Source organism: Elgaria multicarinata, chromosome 5 (genome assembly GCF_023053635.1).
Source record: "Elgaria multicarinata webbii isolate HBS135686 ecotype San Diego chromosome 5, rElgMul1.1.pri, whole genome shotgun sequence".
Lineage (NCBI taxonomy): Eukaryota > Metazoa > Chordata > Lepidosauria > Squamata > Anguidae > Elgaria > Elgaria multicarinata.
Window position 1 is genome coordinate 95,882,062 of NC_086175.1, and position 21,163 is coordinate 95,903,224.

The 21,163-nt window shown below is 42.1% G+C and overlaps 1 protein-coding gene across 1 annotated transcript in view; it reads left to right on the forward strand.

The window, feature by feature from the left end:
- Nucleotides 1-21,163, forward strand: part of MYH15 (myosin heavy chain 15) — a 93,660-nt gene that overhangs the window by 17,144 nt on the left and 55,353 nt on the right. The window contains exons 7-16 of the mRNA XM_063126846.1: nucleotides 12-104; nucleotides 2,898-2,961; nucleotides 3,063-3,161; nucleotides 7,825-7,928; nucleotides 9,301-9,439; nucleotides 11,350-11,468; nucleotides 13,098-13,247; nucleotides 14,131-14,301; nucleotides 16,005-16,184; nucleotides 17,101-17,233. Coding sequence (XP_062982916.1) covers nucleotides 12-104; nucleotides 2,898-2,961; nucleotides 3,063-3,161; nucleotides 7,825-7,928; nucleotides 9,301-9,439; nucleotides 11,350-11,468; nucleotides 13,098-13,247; nucleotides 14,131-14,301; nucleotides 16,005-16,184; nucleotides 17,101-17,233 — 1,252 coding nt within the window. The remainder of the gene's footprint in view (nucleotides 1-11; nucleotides 105-2,897; nucleotides 2,962-3,062; nucleotides 3,162-7,824; nucleotides 7,929-9,300; nucleotides 9,440-11,349; nucleotides 11,469-13,097; nucleotides 13,248-14,130; nucleotides 14,302-16,004; nucleotides 16,185-17,100; nucleotides 17,234-21,163) is intronic.

The window sequence follows — 21,163 nt, forward strand, 5'->3', positions numbered from 1 at the left end:
TGCATTTTAAGGGGACCTTGGAAGATCAAATCATCCAAGCCAACCCAGCCTTGGAAGCCTTTGGGAATGCCAAAACCCTGAGAAATGACAACTCCTCGCGCTTTGTAAGTATGCTTGATTGCTATGGCATATTAATAATATTATATTGATAGAACAGGCAATGAAGAGGCTAAACAAGACATAGAATGACACATCCCTGAAGATGATGGCTTCAGGTTTGCTTCAGGCCCACCTTCTTTCCCCTCAGCCTTGAGCAGTACCACATTCCTCGATTCTGTTCAAATAACTGAATAATTTTCAACATTTCATGTGGGCAGCCATTCTGCTGTTACTTATTGAAATCTCCTCGCATAGAGGCTTCTGTATGTGGTGTTGGCTGCAGTACAGCTTTGCACCACAGGGGACCAGGGGGCACCAGACAGAGCCTGGGGGTCACTTGCAGCCTGTGGGCTACACTTTTTGCATCCATGGATTAATGCATCACAATAGCCTATACAGCCATTCAGATGGTGTATAATGAATGGGCATTTAGTGGAGAGGAACAGGATTATGGCTACAGGCCTGGTTTTGTTTATGCCCATTCATCAGACTGCCTCCACCATCTTTGCATGCAGTTGTAGACCCAGCTTTTTGCCCTATTCCTAAACATGCATGAAGAACTTACACACAAAGTGTGTGTACATATGTAGGGAGTGTGCAGACAGCCTAGTGAACACATGTAGGTGGTGGATAGGGTTTGCCGCCATGATCATGCTTTTTCCACCCCTGTGGATCATTCATTGTACAATTCTCCTCACATCTGCCAATGGGCCCAAGGTTTGGAAAATAATCTCAGATTTATTAAATGACCTTCACTGAGATGTTTGGGGATCACTTCACAGCAAATGAATTGTTCATCGGAAATGGGAAGGGACTCTATAGACAGAGCTATCGTCCATAAGCCATAGGAAGTGTCATAAATTAGATAGATTCATATGTATGGGTAAGGAGGTTGTTGGGTGGGGGACTACCTTGAGCAATTCATCAGGACATCAATGAAGTACAAATGAGTCAGATGTCATATTCTGCTGTCCAACAGATGTAGAGTGGACACATGTGCTGGGTGGTTGGTTGGTTGGTTGGGGGGGATAAGTGCAAAGCAGCACGACTACAGCAGTACTGTAGAACAGCCATCCATTAATAAAACACAGCACAGAACAGTATAAATGAAGCACACAAGTCATGTGTAACACAACCCCCCAAGGGATGCAGCAAAAGCAAGCTGGTCACAAGACAACAGAAGGGAATTGTTGTTCTAATTATGGCATGTGGGCTGCAAGGCTGCAGAAACCACCGCCTGTCTCCACAGATCCCCAGCTCATGTACATAACAAGGACTGTAGCATCTCCTCAGACACCTGGAAATTACATAATGTGTTGTGAGCAGATTATTTATATTTAATCTCTATTTGTACAAATTGGGTGGTAAAGCTTGACTACTAAAAGGAATGTTTAGAATCATTTGATTGAATCCATTGCACCATTTAGCCCAATCCACTATGCTGAGACAGGATAAATAATATCAAAAGCACCCCTAAAATAGACGCCTGCCTTCCTCCCCTTGAACATTCCCGAAGAAACAGATTTCTCAACTGCCACTGACAAATTGTATTGCTAAACAGTTTTTATGCTTAGGTTTACTTAAACCTACCTTCTTTTAACTGAAATGAATTGGAAGGGAACATCTTATATAAGAATACAGTAGTATAAGGATTATTACTCGAGATCTACCAGACCAATTTTGCTCATTTTTCTTTTAAATTGAAGCTTGAGCAGTGTAGACATGCAGAAAATTTTGAAAGTTCAAAGAAGTTCAGAACTTGAGATTTAATAGCCAAAAGACTTTTCTCCACACCCTGGCCAGGAGCCTGAGGCAGTAGGGAAACTACAACTCCCATGTAGCTCCATGCAGGGAGAAAAATACATTGATGGGGACAGAGGTAGGGCCTTGGGCTTTGCGAGTCAAGCCCATTCTCGAAGCAGCCATATTGGCTGCAGAGATAGTGGTGGAGGTGGTGGCAGAGGAGGAAAAGCTGAGTCCTTACTTGCATTCAAGGAAAGTTACCTCCATACACCTTCTGAAGGACAGACACACAGGGAGTCAAGGAACAGCAAGTTCTGTCCTCAGACTACTAGCGCCCATGTGCTTTACCCTAGTAACATAACAAGAGCTATGCTGAATCAGACCAAAGGCCTATCTGTTGTCCAGCATCCTGTTTCCCACAGTGGCCAACCAGATGCCCCATTGGGGGAAGCTCACAAGTAGAACATCAGTACAATAGCACCCTCCTGCCCACATTTCACAGCAACTGCTATACAGGGGTATCCTGCCTCTGATAGTGGAGATAGTATGACTAGTAGCCATTGATAGATTTATCCTAGTAAGGGTGCTGTGAAGGAGGAGGGATGGAGACTGGAGGGTGTCCAGGAAAAATCATATCCTCCTCACTTCCTCATCCACTGGAACATCTTCTTTTCTTCCTCTACGAGGTTGAGATTCCCGACCTCAGAGAAGCATCTGGTGCATTTTTCTCCACACTGGTTGCAAGAGGGTGTGGGAGAAAGGGTGGACCTCTAACTCCCACTTCTGAGGTCGGAGTGCTGTCCAAACTATGCTATGCTCCATGGGGCGCTTGTCCAGGAACCATAGAATTGCTCTCCTAAGCTTCTTCATATCACACTGTGGTTTAGCAGGACATTCGAAAGTGGCCATTATCATATCAACTTTCTAATAACATGTGGGCTTTGTGTTGGCTGCATATTATTTATCTGTCATATATATTCATATATGTGTGTTTGTGTGTGTGTTGTTGTTGTTGTTGTTGTTTTAATTGATCTGTGATCTTTTGCATAAATTAGGGTAAATTTATCAGAATCCATTTTGGAACCACAGGCAAGCTCTCGTCTGCTGATATTGAAATCTGTAAGTGATATGGTAACTTATAACATTACTTGAGCTACAGTATCTGTTCTGTCTACAAGTTTCAACTTCTTTCCCAACCTAATTCTTCACTGTCCAACCAGATCTACTAGAGAAATCCCGAGTTATTTTCCAGCAACCAGGAGAAAGGGACTACCACATCTTCTACCAAATCTTGTCAGGAAAGAAAGCAGAACTTCAAGGTGAGAGACAGGAACAACGCAGTGTGTGGATGTTGAGAGATGGGACCTGTCTCAATGGATGAATGGGCAGATGGTGGGGTGGGGGTGGGGGACATGTTTATGTTAAACAGGACAGTCAGGCTTATCTAAGCTGATTAAAGCTGCTTCACTAAAGAACTGAAAAGTGAAAATAGATCACTTGCAGAACTCTGTTAGGTTAAGTGGTTTATTTATACTTTTACAAATAAATTAAAGGAGCAATCAATCTCTTATTGCAATGAATGGTCACAGTCATTTAGTGTTGATTTTAATTGGCTATTTAATCTCCCTTTTGGCCACACCATGCCCTAGAATATTCTTGGTGCTAAACCCTTACTTCCGCCTGTATCAAGCAAGGCAAAATGACACTTGGAATCAAGACTCCCATCTATGCAAGACTCCTTTGCTTGATAATCTTCTAAATGGAAAACAAAATGGTGGACCCACAGTTATGTGTACATTGGTGGGGCTATATCTCAGTGGTAGGGCTGGCCCAAGACATTTCGCTGTCTGAGGCAAAGAACAAAATGGTGCCCCCTCTCCCATTCCATATAGAAGCTGGCTGTTCTAGCAGTTGTCTCTTAATTCAGTACTAATGATAGGATTGGGTCCTCCGCCACTTCTGAGGCAACGGGCTAGTTTAGTGTATGAATGTCCATCACTAGGAAATCGGGTCCATTTGGGCTCACTGGGCTTCTGCAGCATGCCCAACTTGGCTTGTGTTTGCAAGCCGAGCCACATGTCTTGCCGAAATTCTGTGAACTCTATTCTTTTTTTCTTTTCTTTTTTAGCAGAAATAGAAATTTGTATAATTTGCACAAATTCTGTCTGTGATTTTCAAAAATTATGCAAATTGAGACACAAATTTGTTTTTTTTTTTTATTATTATTATTATTATTATTATTATTCCATTTTTTTCTCAATACTGGGCCTCAAGGTGGCTAATTCCATAAATTACAAAAACAACAACAATAGAAAATCTACAAGCTGGACCAACTTGCTGCAGGGGCTGCCTGGTGGAAGATGGAACAGGGTCCAGGGGGCTGAGCTGACAAAAGCTCATCAAGCTCCACTCCCCAAATGGATTCCTGTGATATCCCTAGTTTAGTGGGGCCAGGACAGGTCATATGACTTATGTAAGGTAGCTCTGTCCTCCAACAGAGAGAGACAGGCAGGGAGGTGAGGAGGAACATATCCCCTGTGCCTAATGATAGAGCCGGCCCTGCTCAGTGGCTGAGCACATGTGCTACATGCAAGCGATCCCAGTTTCAATCCTTGGCATCTCCAGTTTAAAAAGGAATTGGGTAGCTGGTGATAGGAAATACCTTTCTCTGCCTGGGACACACTACTGGTCAGAGTTGCTATTACTGGGTCAGATGGAGATTGATTTGGCTTAACCTTGCTTCCTCTGTATCTAGGCAGGTACTGATATCCAGCATTTGGGATTGTGCATGTAGTTCCAGTTGCTGGATGAGGGATGGCCAACACATGGCAGGGAAGCTGCATTCAGTCCCCATCAGCCTTGTACAATATGGATGGAGATCTGCCTCTCCATCCGTTTCATGATTCGTTTTGTGAACCACATCTGCTACTTGAAGCCACTATCCTCGTTATTATGTACGGCTATCAATAGATTTCGGGACAGGGTTTTGTCTATGGCACATTTTTGCTCATCACATTCAGATGCAGTGATTGTGGGTTGATACTGATTGCTAGAGCTCCCCAGCTCAGTAGGGTTTCTTGTAATGCAGTGAAGCATCCCTTTATCCATGCGCGAAAATGCTGCTTGGCAAAAGCACTAATAATCTCATTTGAGTTCTTGTCATCCAGGCAGAGTGGCCCATCTGCTAAACCCTTAACCCAGTTAGCCTTTACTGAGGTCTAATTAAAGCAGATTAGAGGGAGTGTTTCAGGGTAATTTTGTGCTAACAGGATTTGGACACAAATATGGCACTGTGAAAATGTACTTTCTACAGTGAATTTATTCCCACACTACACACATTGGCTTGGATCATTGCATGATTCAGCCGCCATCCAAACACTTCCTTTCATTTATTACATTTCAATACTGCCCAATAGCCAAAGCTGTCTGGGCGGCTTACAAAGATTTTAAAAAAACCTTCAGAATACAATATTATAACATAATATAAAACCATTTACATACATACACACACCACATAAACAGTTTTAACTATTAACAGTAAGGCATCCTGGGACCCATTAAAAATCCTATTATACGCTGTCAAATGCCTGAGCATGGAGGAAGGACTTGGTTCTGAAAAGATGACAATATTGGTGCCAAGTAGACCACACTGGGGAGATAGTTCCATAACTGGAGGAGGGGCACCACCACCAAGAAGATCTTCTCCTTTGTTGTCATCCAAACCTCCCTTGGAGAAGGGTCTCAGATGATGACTGTAGTGTACAGGTTCATGCTGGGAGAGGTATTGTGATCCTGAGCTGCATAAGGCTTCATAGGTCAAAGTCAGCACCTTAAATTAGGCTCAGAAATGTAGAAGTAGCCAGTGCAAGTGGGCCAGAATCAGTGTTATATGTTTCAACCTTCCAGTCCCTGCTAAGGATGTCAGAGGAATCCATCCCAGGGGTGGAGCTTGCTAAGCATTCATCAGCTCAGCCCCCTGGATTGGATTTTGGCTTGTTTTCCCCTGAGCTGGCCTGACTTGATCTGCATTAAGTCAGGCCAACTTGTGGATTTGGGGGTGGGTGGGTCATAAATAGAAATTTGTGCACATTTCAAGTGCAATTTGTATAAGGAACGCCTCCTCCCATATGTACCTGCCCGGACCCTGAGGTCATCCTCAGGAATCCTTCTCTGCAAGCCCCTGCCAAAGGAAGTGAGGCAGGTGGCCACCAAGAGGCGGGCCTTCTCTGCTGTGGCACCCCGGCTGTCGAATGAGCTCCCTAAGGAGGTTCGCTTGGCACCTACATTATATGCTTTTAGATGCCAGGTGAAGACCTTTTTATTCTCCCAGCATTTTAACAGTCTATAAATAAATTTTAACTTGGTGTTTTAAATTAGTAATTTTGCATTGCTGCTGTTTTTATCTGGTTGAGCTTTTATTGGGCAGTATAGAAATGTAATAAATAAATAAATTGCACAAATTTCTATTTACCCAAACAAAAACACACACACTGAAAAACGTTCCCAGATTTCGCGGAAGCCCCATGGCTTGGCTTGCAAATGCAAGCTGAGCCAGGGACACCACAGAAATCCAGCGAGCCCCCAAAGGGCCAGATTTCCCAGTGATGGACATCTGGTGGTCTGCTGCCAGACTGCTAGTTCTTATGAAAAGGAGGACAGGACTTCTGTATCTTTATATTGAAAAGGAAATTTCAACAGGTGTCAATTCTATGCATGAAGCACCTGGTGAAATTCCCACTTTATCAAACAGTTAAAGCTGCAGGAGCCCTGCACTCTTTTGTATCTGGTCAAGAGGGCAGGGCTCCTGCAGCTTTACATGTTGTGATTAAGAGGGAATTTTACCAGGTGCTGCATGCATAGAAATGACACCTGCTGAAATTCCCTTTTCTTTTTAACTGTTAAAGATATGAGCCCTGACCTCCTTTTCATACAGTCATCCTCCATTGTTCACAAACTGTCCCATTGCAGAATGGGTTGAGGTAAAATACCAGCAGTATGTTTTATAGGACAGTCCCTATCTTTGAACACATGTCCTGTTGGCTTAACACATTTTCTAAACCTGACTTTTGTCCTGCTTTTCGGCTAATTGGCCTGACTTTGTCATTGAATTGCTTCTCTGCATGGGATCAGCTCAGAGCTTTTGGGATGACTTATGCTTTGTGGGGGCCTGTACCAGCATCCTTTATCAAGGGTGGCGGAGGAAGGAGCAGCAGGCAGGGCCACCTGTGGTACTATGGCGACAAATAGGGCTGTGGACCATGCGGAGCAAGTTCTCTAAGTACAAGAGTCATTAGGCAGCACTGTGCAAAGAGATGTGATTATCTTAGCACAAAAATATAGTTAATTTGCAGTTTCAACTCGGCTTGGGATCCGGGCTCTCTGTTAACGCTGCATGGGGTCAGAAGTGAATTAACACTACAGCAGGGGTGAGGAACTTGTGGTCCTCCAGATGTTTTTGGACTGTAACTCTTATCGGACCTAGCCAACATAGGCAACGATGATGGGAGTTGCAGGACAACAAGGTCTGGAGGACCACATGTCCCCCATCCCTGTGCTACAGACAAAGGTCTAGTGTGGAAAGATGTGCATCAGAGCTGGGTGATTTTGTAACTGTTTCTCATCTTCTTTGGTTCATCAAACTGGATACCAACAGCATAAACCATGTTACAAAGTGCAAATGTGCTTTTTGAACCTCCCAGAAGCCTCTTACGTTCAGCACCAGTATTACAATCCTACAATCCTGCATCCATTTACTTGGGAGTAAGCTCCATTGAGCGCAATGGGATTTACTTCTGAGTAGACATATATAGGATTGCATGGTAGGTAATATAATTTAGAAACGGAAGCTCTACACATCTGCATGGGCATAATTCCTTCTAACAGGTTTGCATTGCACCTCTGCTGCATTTTGACTGATGAGATATACTTAGCAATAAACCAGATCTGAAGAGGAGTGCTGTTTTAACTTTTCTTCAATTGCAGACATGCTACTGGTGTCAACAAACCCATATGACTACCACATCTGCTCGCAAGGTGTAGTTACTGTGGACAATTTAGATGATGGGGAAGAATTGATGGCAACTGATGTAAGATTTTCAGTTTTATTAAATATGTATGGTAAGGGGCATAAATCTGCTATGGAATTTCTTCTGAGTGATGGCTTTCGTTTTTGCTGACTTTATGGCAGTATATTTGACCCAGTGCTCACCCAAACCATGGAATTTGCACCACAGTAGAGGGTAGCTGAGCAGATAAAGGACCAGGGCAATTTTCATTATGCCAAATAGTCTTAACATGGGACATTCTTTGTAGTGGAATTTTACTTCTCATGTTAAGGGAACAATCATGTCCCCCAGACAGCATGAGGGGGAGGGCATGGGATTGTTCAGTTTCTGGGCTCTGAGGTCAGAAACAGGGCCCTGATCTCGAAGCCCAGAAACTGAAGTCCTTGCTCCTCCCCCTCATAGCCAGCACAGTTCTGGTTACATTTCTGCACTCAGAAACGGAGTGTGGAGATGGGGAAAAGGGGCATTCCCAGGGTGGAGAGGGACAAAGATGCGGTATTGGCTATACGACATTTCTTATGGCCATCCCAGCCTCCTGCCTTTCCCCTCCCAAGTGCCACAGCTAGATGGGCAAAATTGCCCATGTAGCAGGAATCCAGGCTGGCTGGAAAGTGGAGGCAAAACCATCTCCATGGTCCAGACACCCTGCATTGAATACTATCTTCATAGGATTGCATTCTTTGTCAGTAGGAATGTGCAGACACAGCCTAAGAGCCTGCAGGTTTACATTTTGGATGCAGCGGGAAACCATTCTCAATGCTATACACGTGTCCAGATATTGTGAGAAGGAAACAATAAATCCAAGTCACCACATATCAGCTTTAATCATTCTTAAATCTTGATCTTCCATAACTGACAGAATGTTTGCGATCATCTCTTCTTTATAAGAACACATCAGGTATAAATACTCCACTTTGCTGTAATTACGGTATATATAAAGATCACATCTTGCTCATTGCAATCACCGTGGTTGACCTTAAGTAACCCCCTGATAGTTTCCTGCGTATAGCAAATATGAGAGGTACGGGCACATACAGAGGTATTCTGGCCTATTGTTCCCCAGCTATAGCATTTCATTCTTCCTAAGAATCACCAGAGATTCACCAGAAAGTCTTCTGGATGGGAGTTTGCTTAATTTTATGCTTATTTTAAATCATTTACATTTTTCGTAATGGGTTTTTCATGCTGTTAACTACTCTGTACATTTGGGGAATAGGGGAGGTTAAAAATAAATAATAGACGCTTCTCGTTCCACTAGTTTCTGTTTTGAAAGATCAATACCAATATACAAGCACAAACACCAACCGTGCAGTGAGAGAGCTCTAGAAAATAAAGCCGCATGTTGTTTCAGAGGCAAGTGACAAAATGTCCTGTTCTTTTTTACTTTCCACAGCAAGCCATGGATATTTTGGGCTTTGTTCCAGATGAAAAATATGGTGCCTACAAACTCACAGGTGCTATTATGCACTTTGGAAACATGAAATTTAAACAGAGACCTAGGGAGGAGCAGGCTGAGGCTGATGGCACTGAAAGTAAGCATTTCCCTGTCTGTTCACTCACCATTTTACATGTCTTATGTTAGACTGCAAGACTGATTTATTTTTTAATTGTTGATCACATAGGAGTAGGGACAAATGGATTTTGTAAGATCTGTTCCACCTGCATTTCACAGATTGTCAGGTGCCTTTGAGTCCATTATCTACTCATCGACGGAATCAGATTTTTTCTCGATTTCCCAAATATGTGTAAATATGCCTTTGTGCAAATTCACACTTGTGAAAATTCACAGTTTCCCCTCTGAATCCATACCTATTTTCATGCTTTAGCCTTTGGGGGAATTGCAAATTTTCAGCCACTTTTTATTTGATGTATTTTTCTACAATTACATTTGCATAAAATTCACAGAAACCATGTGGCTCATGAAAAGCCACTGTAGAATGAGTGGGTCAGATTCATAGAAATCTGAACTCATTTCATTCCATTGTGGATTTCTCTGACAGCCTTACATGGAAGTCAAAATCTATTTGTGTGGATGCCACATATAAATAATCAAACCTTTCTTTGGACCACCAGAATGTCACTTATTCTGTACTTTCGGCACCAGTTAACTCTAATGGAAGAACATAAGGAGTCATGGTGGATCAGCCAAAGGCTTATCTAGTCCAGCATTCTGTTCACACAGTGATCAAGCAACTGCCTCTGGGAAGCCCACAAGTATAGGGTGAACATATGGAAAGGAGGACAGGGCTCCTGTATCTTTAACAGTTGTATAGAAAAGGGAATTTCAGCAGGTGTCATTTGTATGCATGCAGCTCTGGTGAAATTCCCTCTTCACCACAACAGTTAAAGCTGCAGGAGCTATACTAGAATGACCAGATAAAAAGAGGGCAGGTTTTCCGCAGCTTTAACTGTTGTGATGACGAGGGAATTTATCAGGTGCTGCATGCATACAAATAACACCTGCTGAAATTCCCTTTTCTATTCAACTGTTAAAGATACAGGAGCCCTGTCCTTGTTTTCATACGGTCACCCTACATAAGTAGGATATGAGTGCAATAACACCATCCCACTTGTGTTCCCCAGCGACTGATATACAGAAGCATACTGCCTGTGATACTGAAAGTAATATATAGGCATCATAACCAGTAGCCATTGTTAGCCTCATCCTGCATGAATTTGTCCAATCTCATTTTAAAGCCATCCAAACTGGTGGCAATCACTACAACTTATGGTAGTTAAGCACTTCATGTTATCTGTTCTGACTCTCTCATCATTCATTTTCATGGAATGACCCAGGTTCTAGTATTATGAGTGGGGGAGACAAACATCTGCCTATCCACTTTCTCCACACCATACATTCTATTGGGCACCTCTGTCACTTCTCCCTGTATTCAAATTTTTTCTAAGCTAAACATTCCTAAATGTAACTTTTCCTTATGGTGTGTGTGTTGTTCCAGCCCCTTGATCATTTTTGTTTTAACCCTCTTCCTCAATCATCCTTGGTCGGACCCTGTCTTGTCCTCGTTCTTTCACCATTGTCATTCCACTGAGATCTGTTTTCTGCACAATGCTCAGATTATTCTTTTGGGGATAAGAAAATGTCAAAACATGGTAGTAGCAGTAGTTCCAGAACAGATGCTGGAGATGAAACGAAGTGCTTTTAGGAAGGAGCTATAATCTGTTGATCCAAGGTGTTTTTAGTGTATTAAATGTTGTATAAAATATAACATTCTGTACAGTGTGGATGTTAGCTGGGATTATAATTTAATTAATATTGTTTTAAAGTCGTGTTTTATATGGTAGAGTTTGGAGTCATTTTCATGCTTCAGTGTTCTAAATATTGGTCGAATCTGTCCTAGATTAAAAACAGAGCAACCTATAGATTTTTATCAATTCAATCCCAAATCAATCCATCATTTGAAATTCCATCTCTCTCTTCCAGGTGCTGACAAAGCTGCTTACCTGATGGGAGTTAACTCTTCTGATATGATTAAGGGTTTGGTGCATCCTAGAGTGAAAGTTGGAAATGAGTATGTGACGAAAGGCCAAAGTGTAGAACAGGTGAGGAGGTGTTTAGGCCATATTGTCCAGCATGGTATTCACTCCATGCACACTGATTTCACTGATCCAAGGGCTCTATTTCCAATACCGCTCAGTACCTGGCCAGGGACTCCATGGCCAGCACCTGACTGTGCAGGCCAGTGGATGCAGCATCCAACCTAGCAGTATACACCCACAGTCTAAAGCCAGGCCACATGGTGAGAGGCCTTATGTAGATCCCTGCAAGCCTTCCCTCAGTCTGCCAGCAACTAATGCCCAGTCACATGCTGACTGTGGAAGTCCTGCTGCCAGCTTTCTGTTGTGATTGACATCAAGTCAAGAGTAGCATCAAGCTGCTACTCTTCATTCATAGGGTGACCACATGAAACCAGGACAGGGCTCCTGTATCTTTAACAGCTGGATAGAAAAAGGAATTTCAGCAGATGTCCTCTGTATGCCTTCAGTACCTGGTGAAATTCCCTCTTCATCAAAACTGTTAAACCTGCTGGAGCTATACTAGAGTGACCAGATACAAAAGAGGGCAGGGCTCCTGCAGCTAACTGTTGTGAAGAAGAGGGAATTTCACTAGGTGCTGCATACAAACAAATGACACTCACTGAAATTCCCTTTTCTATACAACTGTTAAAGATATAGGAGCCCTGTCCTCCTTTTCACATGGTCACCCTACATTCAGAAAAGAAAGCAGCCCAGGGCTGTACTGGTGGAGGGGGGGCACGTCTTCCCAATCAGCTATTGGAGGGTCCTACACCCTGTGGGCTGAACAGTGGTAGCTGACTGACACTCATAGCTTCAAGCTCTATGCTCTGTGGGTGCGAGCCACAAATAATGTCAGGCGCAGAAATGCCGTCTCCAGAGGTAATTATTATTGTTATTTATTTTGCATTTCTTCAATACAATCCCAACCAGTAATAAGTCCCATTGAACTCAACAGGGCGTAGTTTCAAGTAAATCCACAGGCTTAATTGATTTTAAATGCACAAAATCTTTCTGACATTTATTTTGCTTAATCCCACAATGATATTGTGAAACAAGTCATGATTTGGACTTTGGTAAAACAAAAATGAATGTGGGTTGGGGGGAAAAAACTTTGTAGCCCTGGTAACCATGAATCCTGCTTAGAAAATTCCCTGGCATCTGCACCAAAATCCACTACATCTGTGCGAAAAAGATGGTTTATGCAGAGTTGCGTCTGCAAAACCTATGGCTCTCTGCAGTTATTATTAATGGATGCATTGCAGTGGCCAAGTCCTTGATTACACTGGAGAATTGAGAAAGCAATAAACTATCAGAATACTCAAGGAACTGGGCAAATTTCAGTTCAGCCAAGAAATGTCTTGCTTGGAGAAGAGAAGGATTTCACACAATGCTATTTTATAGATTGGGAACTAACTGTAATTTTATCAAAGTCATATGGTGGGTTGAACCAAGAATCTCAGGACCACCATTCTTTGTACTGGACCACACCACATCTCAGCTTTAGGTATATAATTGCATTGTAGGTTTACGCCCAGACAGTTTAAAGAGGGGAATTTGGATGCTCAAAGGGACAATCGCCAGCCATCTTGAGATGGTGACGTTCATTGCATTCTTGATGATTTATCCAGTCATTGTTTCCCATCTCGGCTGCAGGTTAGCTATTCGGTTGGTGCCTTGTCCAAGGCAGTATATGACAGAATGTTCAAGTGGCTGGTTACCCGCATCAATAAGACCTTGGACACTAAGTTACCAAGACAGTTCTTCATTGGGGTGCTGGACATTGCTGGCTTTGAGATCTTTGATGTGAGTAATTGATTCTAAACCTATCCATAGAAGCAACAGCGTGGCTTAAAGTAATAGGTTTTTTAATCATATGTTTTAGTTAGAAGATTGCATTTGCTGAAAGGGTCCCTTTATCCATATCCTGGAGCTCACTCAATTTATCAGGCAAGAACTGTGTGGACAAGTCAGAATATATACCATTGTTAAGGGCGCATCCCATGGAAAGTAAGAAATTGTAACTAGAGTTGTGATCTTGTCCTTCCTTTGCAAATCAAATGCCCACTCCTATCTCTGCATCAGCTCCTTAACCATTGGAGAACTGAACATCTTTGACTTATGACAGCAAACTTGCATAATGAAAATACTTGAGCCTGAATCCAGGACAAGTTAGTTGGGGTTAATTCCTATTGAAAACCACATTTGATATTAGTATTAATGAGAATTAAGCAGCACTAGCTTTGTCTGGTTCAGAGCTTTGGGAAATATGCTTGCATAATTGTCCTTGGCACACTTTGGTAATTAATTCAGCTGTCCTCAGTCTTATCCAAATCTAAAAATTAAGCAGTCGTGTGCTGCACATTTAAACAGAAGCTACTCTTAAAGGAATTCAGTCCATATACTGGCAATAGACATATTTGCCATAACTCCTCTGTGCGATGTTATGCAAACTGAATTTCATAGAATCATAGAATAGTAGAGTTGGAAGGGGCCTATAAGGCCATCAAGTCCAACCCCCTGCTCAATGCAAGAATCCACCCTAAAGCATACTTGACAGATGGTTGCCCAGCTGCATTTTGAATGCCTCTAGTGTGGGAGAACTCACAACCTTCCTAGGTAACTGGTTCCATTGTCGTAGTGCTCTAACAGTCTTTGATCACTTCTCTCCCCCCCCTCCCCATAATAGTTTAACAGCTTTGAGCAACTTTGCATCAACTTCACCAATGAAAAATTGCAACAATTTTTCAATCACCACATGTTTGTCCTGGAGCAAGAAGAGTACAAAAAGGAAGGCATTGAATGGGTATTCATTGACTTTGGATTGGATTTGCAGGCCTGCATTGATCTCATTGAAAAGGTATGGATTGTTTTGTCAAAGCTCCTATTCCATGGTAGGAAAGGCTCACCACAAAGTCAGTTTGATGTAGTGGCTAGAGAAGGGGTGTAGAATCCAACCCTCAGAAAAGTCTCAGATCCCCTGCTCCTTTCCTCTAAGCACCAATTGTTCGGTGGTTTTCCACTTTTGTGCAGCTTTTTTCCTCATTCTAAAAGGTTGAAATGCCCCTTCTAAGGCTTAGTTACTGGTAGTAAGATCTTTAATTTAAAAGGAACTGGTATTTTTGGTAACTTTGGCCCTTCTCCTTTTGCATTTTGTCCCAGCCATTTTGCCTTCAATCCCACCCACCATTAGAACACCTGAAATGTTCTCCAAGATGGAATTCGGCCCTCGGGCTGAGAGAGGTTCAACAACCCTGGATTAGAGTGACAGGCAAGGCCCTGAGAGGCTCAGGTTACTGCTCAGCAGTGTAGCCTATTGCTTGATCTGAGGCCAGTCATGGTCTTTGAGCTTACCCTGGGCTCATCTACACCAAGCAGGATATTCCACTATGAAAGTGGTATAAAAGCAGTTTATAAAAGGCAGGAGCCACACTACTTCTTTCTAGTGGTACTGAAGTGCACTGACAACTGTTGGAGACCTTGACACATGCCACATACCGCTTTCATACTGCTTTCATATTATTATATCCTGTTTGGTGTAGATGTGCACTTCAATACCGCTATAAAGCAGTAGTGTGGCTCCTGCCTTTTATATACCGCTTTCATACCGCTTTCATAGTGGAATATCTTGCTTGGTGTAGATGAGCCCCCTGTCTCACAACATTCTTGTGAGGATAAAATGAAGGAAGAGAACCATGTTTGCCTCCTTGAGCTTCTTGAAGGAATAAACAATACCCTTTAGAAAATATTTTTTCTTGTACTACTACTACTATTAATGCTGCTGCTACTATTGAACCATAGCAGTGTGCTCAGTAGTGTTTATTTCTTGGTGTTTCCAGTGAAGATATGTTTATTTTTGTGAATCGCCCAGAGAGCTCTGGCTATTGGGCGGTATAAAAATGTAATAAATAAATAAATAAATAAATATTACTTTGTCCATATTCCATATTATTGGACCATGCTCAGAGGTTTGCCAGCCACATCCAAAATAAGCACGTGCTCTTTCCCAAACTGATAGCCATTAGAAATCAATCTCCTTGACAGGTCTCATTAGCTATAAGAAGCCTGCATAGCTTTTGACCCGGTGAGCCAAATGTAGCCCAAGACACCTCTCAATACAAACACGCCCCAGTTTTTCCTTTCTGCCTGTTCAGGACTGCAAAAACAGGGGAAATGTCAATGACTTGGCATGCCACGATAATAGCTGGTGTTCAGCTTTCTGGGTCAGAAGTTGTACAGACCCGAGCTATAATAATGGCATGTTGGTTTCTGACTGATTCACAGAGAGAGAGAGAGAGAGAGAGAGAGAGAGAGAGAGAGAGAAGTCAGCCCATCAAAGCATTTTGAAAACCAAAGCATTAATATTATGTCAGCAATCAGTATAAAATGTAACATTTTCACACTGTGTCACCAGGTCTGATAGCAGCCTAAAAAAGTAATATATTGATGGCTTTGGCAAAAAAATAAAAATAAATCCCCACATGTGGTATTCATTTACGCTAAGCCAAATGATATTCTTGGAAAACAAAATCCTAACATTTGTCCTCCTATTTTTATGAACAGCCCTTGGGCATCTTGTCTATCCTTGAAGAGGAATGCATGTTCCCAAAGGCTACAGACATGACCTTCAAAGCTAAGCTCTATGACAACCATCTTGGCAAGTCACCCAACCTGCAGAAACCCAGGCCTGATAAAAAAAGGAAGTACGAAGCACATTTTGAACTCCTGCACTATGCTGGAGTGGTAAGTTTATGGCTTTTGTAGATATGGGCACCCCGGAAATTCCCCATTAGCCTTGTAGATTGGAACCCTGCTGGAATGAAATGCCATGGAGTAATGAAGTGCAGTGGTTCATATGGCAAGAGAAGAAAGCCACGCTGGGCCTTTGGGAAAGTTTTCTTGGGGTGAAGACTCTGATTGTGTTGGAAATGGTTTGGACACAATTCTGTGCCTTAGAAGCATATGCCTTGGAATTCAGCATATATGTATCAATCACTTCCACCGTACCGTAGAATTTGCTGTTATATTTTCTAGGTTTGTCTTTAAACTTATGATAATAGGAAAAGGAGCCTTATAAAGAAGGACCATAGCTCAGTGGTGGAGCACATACTTTGCAAACAAAAGGTCTCAGTCTTCAATATCTCCAGTTGGGGCTGAGAAAGTTTCCTATCTGAAACCCAGGAGAGGTACGACCAGCCAATGCAAATATTGCTAAACTTGATGGACCAATGGTTTGACTCAGTCTAAGTAGTTTAGTATTTCTGTGAATGGTGGCACAAAACCCTTGTGTATTTCTGCAAGTCCACTATACCACAGTGCCACCTAGTCGTTGAGTAGTGGAACATATAGAAAGGCAGAGAGAGAGAAAAGACTTGTAAAGGAGCTGATCTTAATCCCACAAAGAATCTAGAAGCCTAGGTAAAGTGCTGGGTTAAAAGCCTCATGTAGAAAAGCCCAAAGAGGCTGAGAGGGATAATTGCTGCTGAATGAGCGAATGAAATCTGTCATAGGTCAAACCAAGGTATGAAATGGGTGCAAGGTAAAAAGAAAAAAATGGATCTGATCATTTAATCTCCACTTGTCTCTTTTCCTCTCCCTCCCCTCCCCTCAATTTTTTATTTGATCTGTCATCTATCCCCCACCCCCCCCCTCTCTCTAGGTCCCTTATAATATCGTTGGTTGGCTTGAGAAAAACAAAGACCCACTCAATGAAACTGTGGTGGGCACTTTTCAAAAGTCTTCCAACAAACTTCTTGCAAGCCTGTTTGAAAATTATATTAGCGCTGACAGCGGTAAGTGGAATGACTTTGTTACTTTAATTCCTAGATCAAAGCTTAGAAGAGATGTTGAGTAAATATACCAACTCATGATATATGAAATTCTCTCCGCTCTAAATGTAATTCCCTCATAACTTCTCTGTGGGAAGCAGAGAGATTGTCGTTTCTATTGATTGAAACAGTCGGTACATCACTCAATGTTTTCGCTGGCTCAGAACAGGCCAAGATCAATTGCAGCCATAGGCATAATGCTTTAAAGGTACACCCATGAAATGCATTACTTGTACATCTATGAATGTAACAGACATATGTTTGCCTATATTATGCAGCATACATGCCAGGGAGCTAGGATTGCCTATAGTTTCCTGATTAATGTACAGTTGGTGGGAACACTACTGTGTAATGTGTGGCATGGCTTATACAGAAGAGCAGACTGGAGTAGTATGGGAAGTCAGAGGCATAGATCATGGAAATACTGGAGTTTGCAAATTTACACTGCTACAGACAAATCAGATGCATTTTTTTCAATAAACTGAAGCTTTATTTTTTTAGCTGCCTTTTAACAACAACAACAACAATTTATATCCCAATTGATTCTTTTACAGTCTGCATAGGGACTTGAATGGATTCATAGTGAATTGATAGTGTGGATCAGCCACCAAGAGCACAAATTGCTGCCTTGCACTCAAGAATTGCACAAACTCATTGCATATGGGCCAACAGTTGGTACTTATACTAGCCAATCACATGACTAGCAGGGGGAAATGGCTACATGGATTGGAAATGAAATTTAAAAATTGACAGTATGAATTGGCTCGCAGTTGACATAGATTATATCATGTCATTTATCGCACTGTGAGAGCTTTAAAAAAAAGAAAAAGAAAAAAGAATAGAGCCATACGTCTTTAAGTTAAGAGTAGGTGAAACAAGGCTCTCCAATAAAAAATATCGAGTATTTGGTAAGTAAAAACAGAGTGGTTCTCAGTACCAAAGCTCTTGATTCTTAAGATTATATGGGAAACTTCTGAAGAGCAGAAATAATGCTTAAATAGACATTTTTGTGACTGGGCTTTTTGGACATGGCAATTTGCAGGTTTCCTTAAAAGCTGATGTTAAATAAGTAGGACTGTGACTCATTACAGAGATGTAGCTGTTATATCCTAAAGCCACAACCATTTACAACATATTTATTAAGAACCTCAATTGAGTAGATATAGTTGTCATAAATCATAAGAGGGTGCCTAGAAGATGCAACCAAAGTACAGGCTCTCTATGATACAGACTTGAGAAGGAGCCAAGCCAAAAGAACACAAATCTGCTACTTGCCAATCATTGCAGGAATTGCCAACTCACCCACAGGGAGTTCTGTCCACCACAGAACATCCTTTCCTGGATCTGCTCCTGTGGCCTTCACATTGTATCAGCCAAAGGGCATGACCATCTTAGCAGCATCACTTCAGAGCAGCATGGAACACATGGTACAACTCACTTTCCTTTTCCTTAGACTTTTACTATCAGGGACACAAAGAGACTCTTCATGGAAGGCCATAGCTCAGTGGTAAAGCACAAATGCTTTGCATACAGGAAGTCCCAGGTTCAATCCCTGGCCAGGAAAGACATCTGTCTGAAACCCTGGAGAGCTGCTGCTAATCAGTGTAGACCAGGACAGGGCAGAAAGTACATAAAAACATAAGAATGCCAGTGTTACAGCTAGAGCAGAGCTACACATAAGTGGATAAACCATTTATAATCATTTTTAATGGCGTTTTCCATCTTATTCCACCACATGACGCTTGGCTTTTAGCATTTTATCACTTACCCTTCCTGTCATATTATTTTGTGATGTTATTCTTATAAGTCATAGTATGATCTGTTTTGTGCCCAATTGTATCGTTCCTAAGCATTCTTTATGTTTCTATTTTTTTTAAAAGCCAATCAGCTTCCTAGGGGCGTGTTCCTTTTCTTTCCCTGCCCAAAGTTGCAGCTGTTTTTTCAGTCTTGCCTCATGTTCCTCTTTGCAGCCACAACCTCCCTCCCTCTTTCCATGTATGGGCATTGTTCTATATGTGTTTACTCAGAAGTAAGACTCTCTCTGTTCAATGGGCTTTCCTCAAAGGTAAGCCAGCATGTGATGTTAGCAGTTGAAATCAATGGGATTTACTTTTGAGTAAAGGAACCAGCACACCTGTAGTTCATGAACTTGAAGATGCAAGCAAGCAGGGAGAGAGACTCCAGGCAGGGTTACTGGATTTACTTTACTCAAAAGTAAATCCCATTGAATTCAACTGCTAACATGACATGCTGCCCCTTGGTCTGTGCTTAGGAAAAGGGCACAGAAAGAGGGGAAATCTTTCCAGCCCCCCCTTCTCTCCGTTTCTCTCCCCTCCAAGCACAGACCCAGGGGCAGCAGGTCATGTTAGCAGTGGAAATCAATGGGATTTACTTTTGAGTAAAGTAAATCCCCTAACCCTGCCTGGAGGCTCCCTCCATGGCTCCAGCTTAGGAAAAGCTCCCAGGTTTGGAAAGAGGGGAAATCTTTCCACCACCACCCTTCACTGTTTCTCTCGGAGGAGGGACAATGGAAGAAAAGAGGAAGTGGGAGGAACAATAAGCAGACGGGGACTTGAGAAAACAACGATAAAAAATACATTGTGTGGCCCAGATCAGTGGATATCTATGGACAACACAACGGTAAGAAACATATTAATAAATACATGTGCCTGGGGACGTATTAAATCGTAATAAAATAATACATTTAATGACTCAAAAAACGACGTTTCATATATCTGTGTAGATATGCTCCTAGTCCAGCATTATATTCACACAGTGGCCAACCAACTGTATGAATGGGAAGCCCACAAGCAGCACAAGAATGCAACAGCACCCTCCCACCAGCCACTGGTGTACATAAACATACTGCCTCTGATACTGGAAGTAGCATATAGCTATCAGGATCCATTGGTAGATCTCTGAGTGTTTTGCAGGAGATCGATCAGCAAGGGTTTCTGACTCCCATTTGTTCAACAACAGTAAGAATAAAGTGACTCATTCTGCCTAAAAGAGGCTGCCTCTTCTGCCAAAACTCTTGTTCATGCTCTGGTCATTTCTTGTCTTGATTATTATAATAGTCTCTTGACTGATTTTCTTTCATTTTGTATTAGTTCTTCAGTTTCTATTCAACATTCTGTCACTAAGAATTCTTTCTTGGCTCATTGTTTTGATCATGTTACTCCACTTCTGAAATCTCTTGATTGGCTTCCTATTGATTCTAGGGTTCAGTATAAGCTTCTTATTTTGGCTTTTAAAGCCTGCCATGGTCTAGTTCTCCTTATCTTTTGCATTATAGCCCCTTTCACACGCTTCACTCCTTGAATGTTATGTTTCTTACCTGCCCAAGGGTTTCTACTTCCCTTGCTCAGCTACGTCCATTTTCTCTTGCTACTTCTTATGCCTGGCATTCTCTTCTTTAGCATTTGTGGACTGCTTGTAGTATCGCTATTTTTAAATCTGTTTAAAACTCTTCTCTTTTCCAAAGGTTTTGGAACTTAGGCCAAATCTACATATTGTGTTGTATCATTACGATCTGTTATAACTGTTATAAAGCGCTTTAAAGCAGTAGTGTAGATCCGGCCATGGTCATTACCTTTAAAGCACTACATAGTTTGGGTTTAAGTTACCTATGGGATTGCCTTCCCTTGCACAATCTGCCCCTCACACTCAGGTCCTCTGGGGAGAATTTACTTCAGTCAGCCAAAACTAGTCTGACAACTGTTACCCAGAGGACCTTTTCTTCTGTCACCCGCAGACTGTGGAATGGCCTGCTGGAGATGATTCATCAACTTAACACTCTTTCCGAGTTTAAGATAGCTATAAAAACTAGTCTTTTCTGGCAGGCCTACCCAGATGAATTTTAAACCTAAGAACTTTAAGATGCCCTGATTGTTA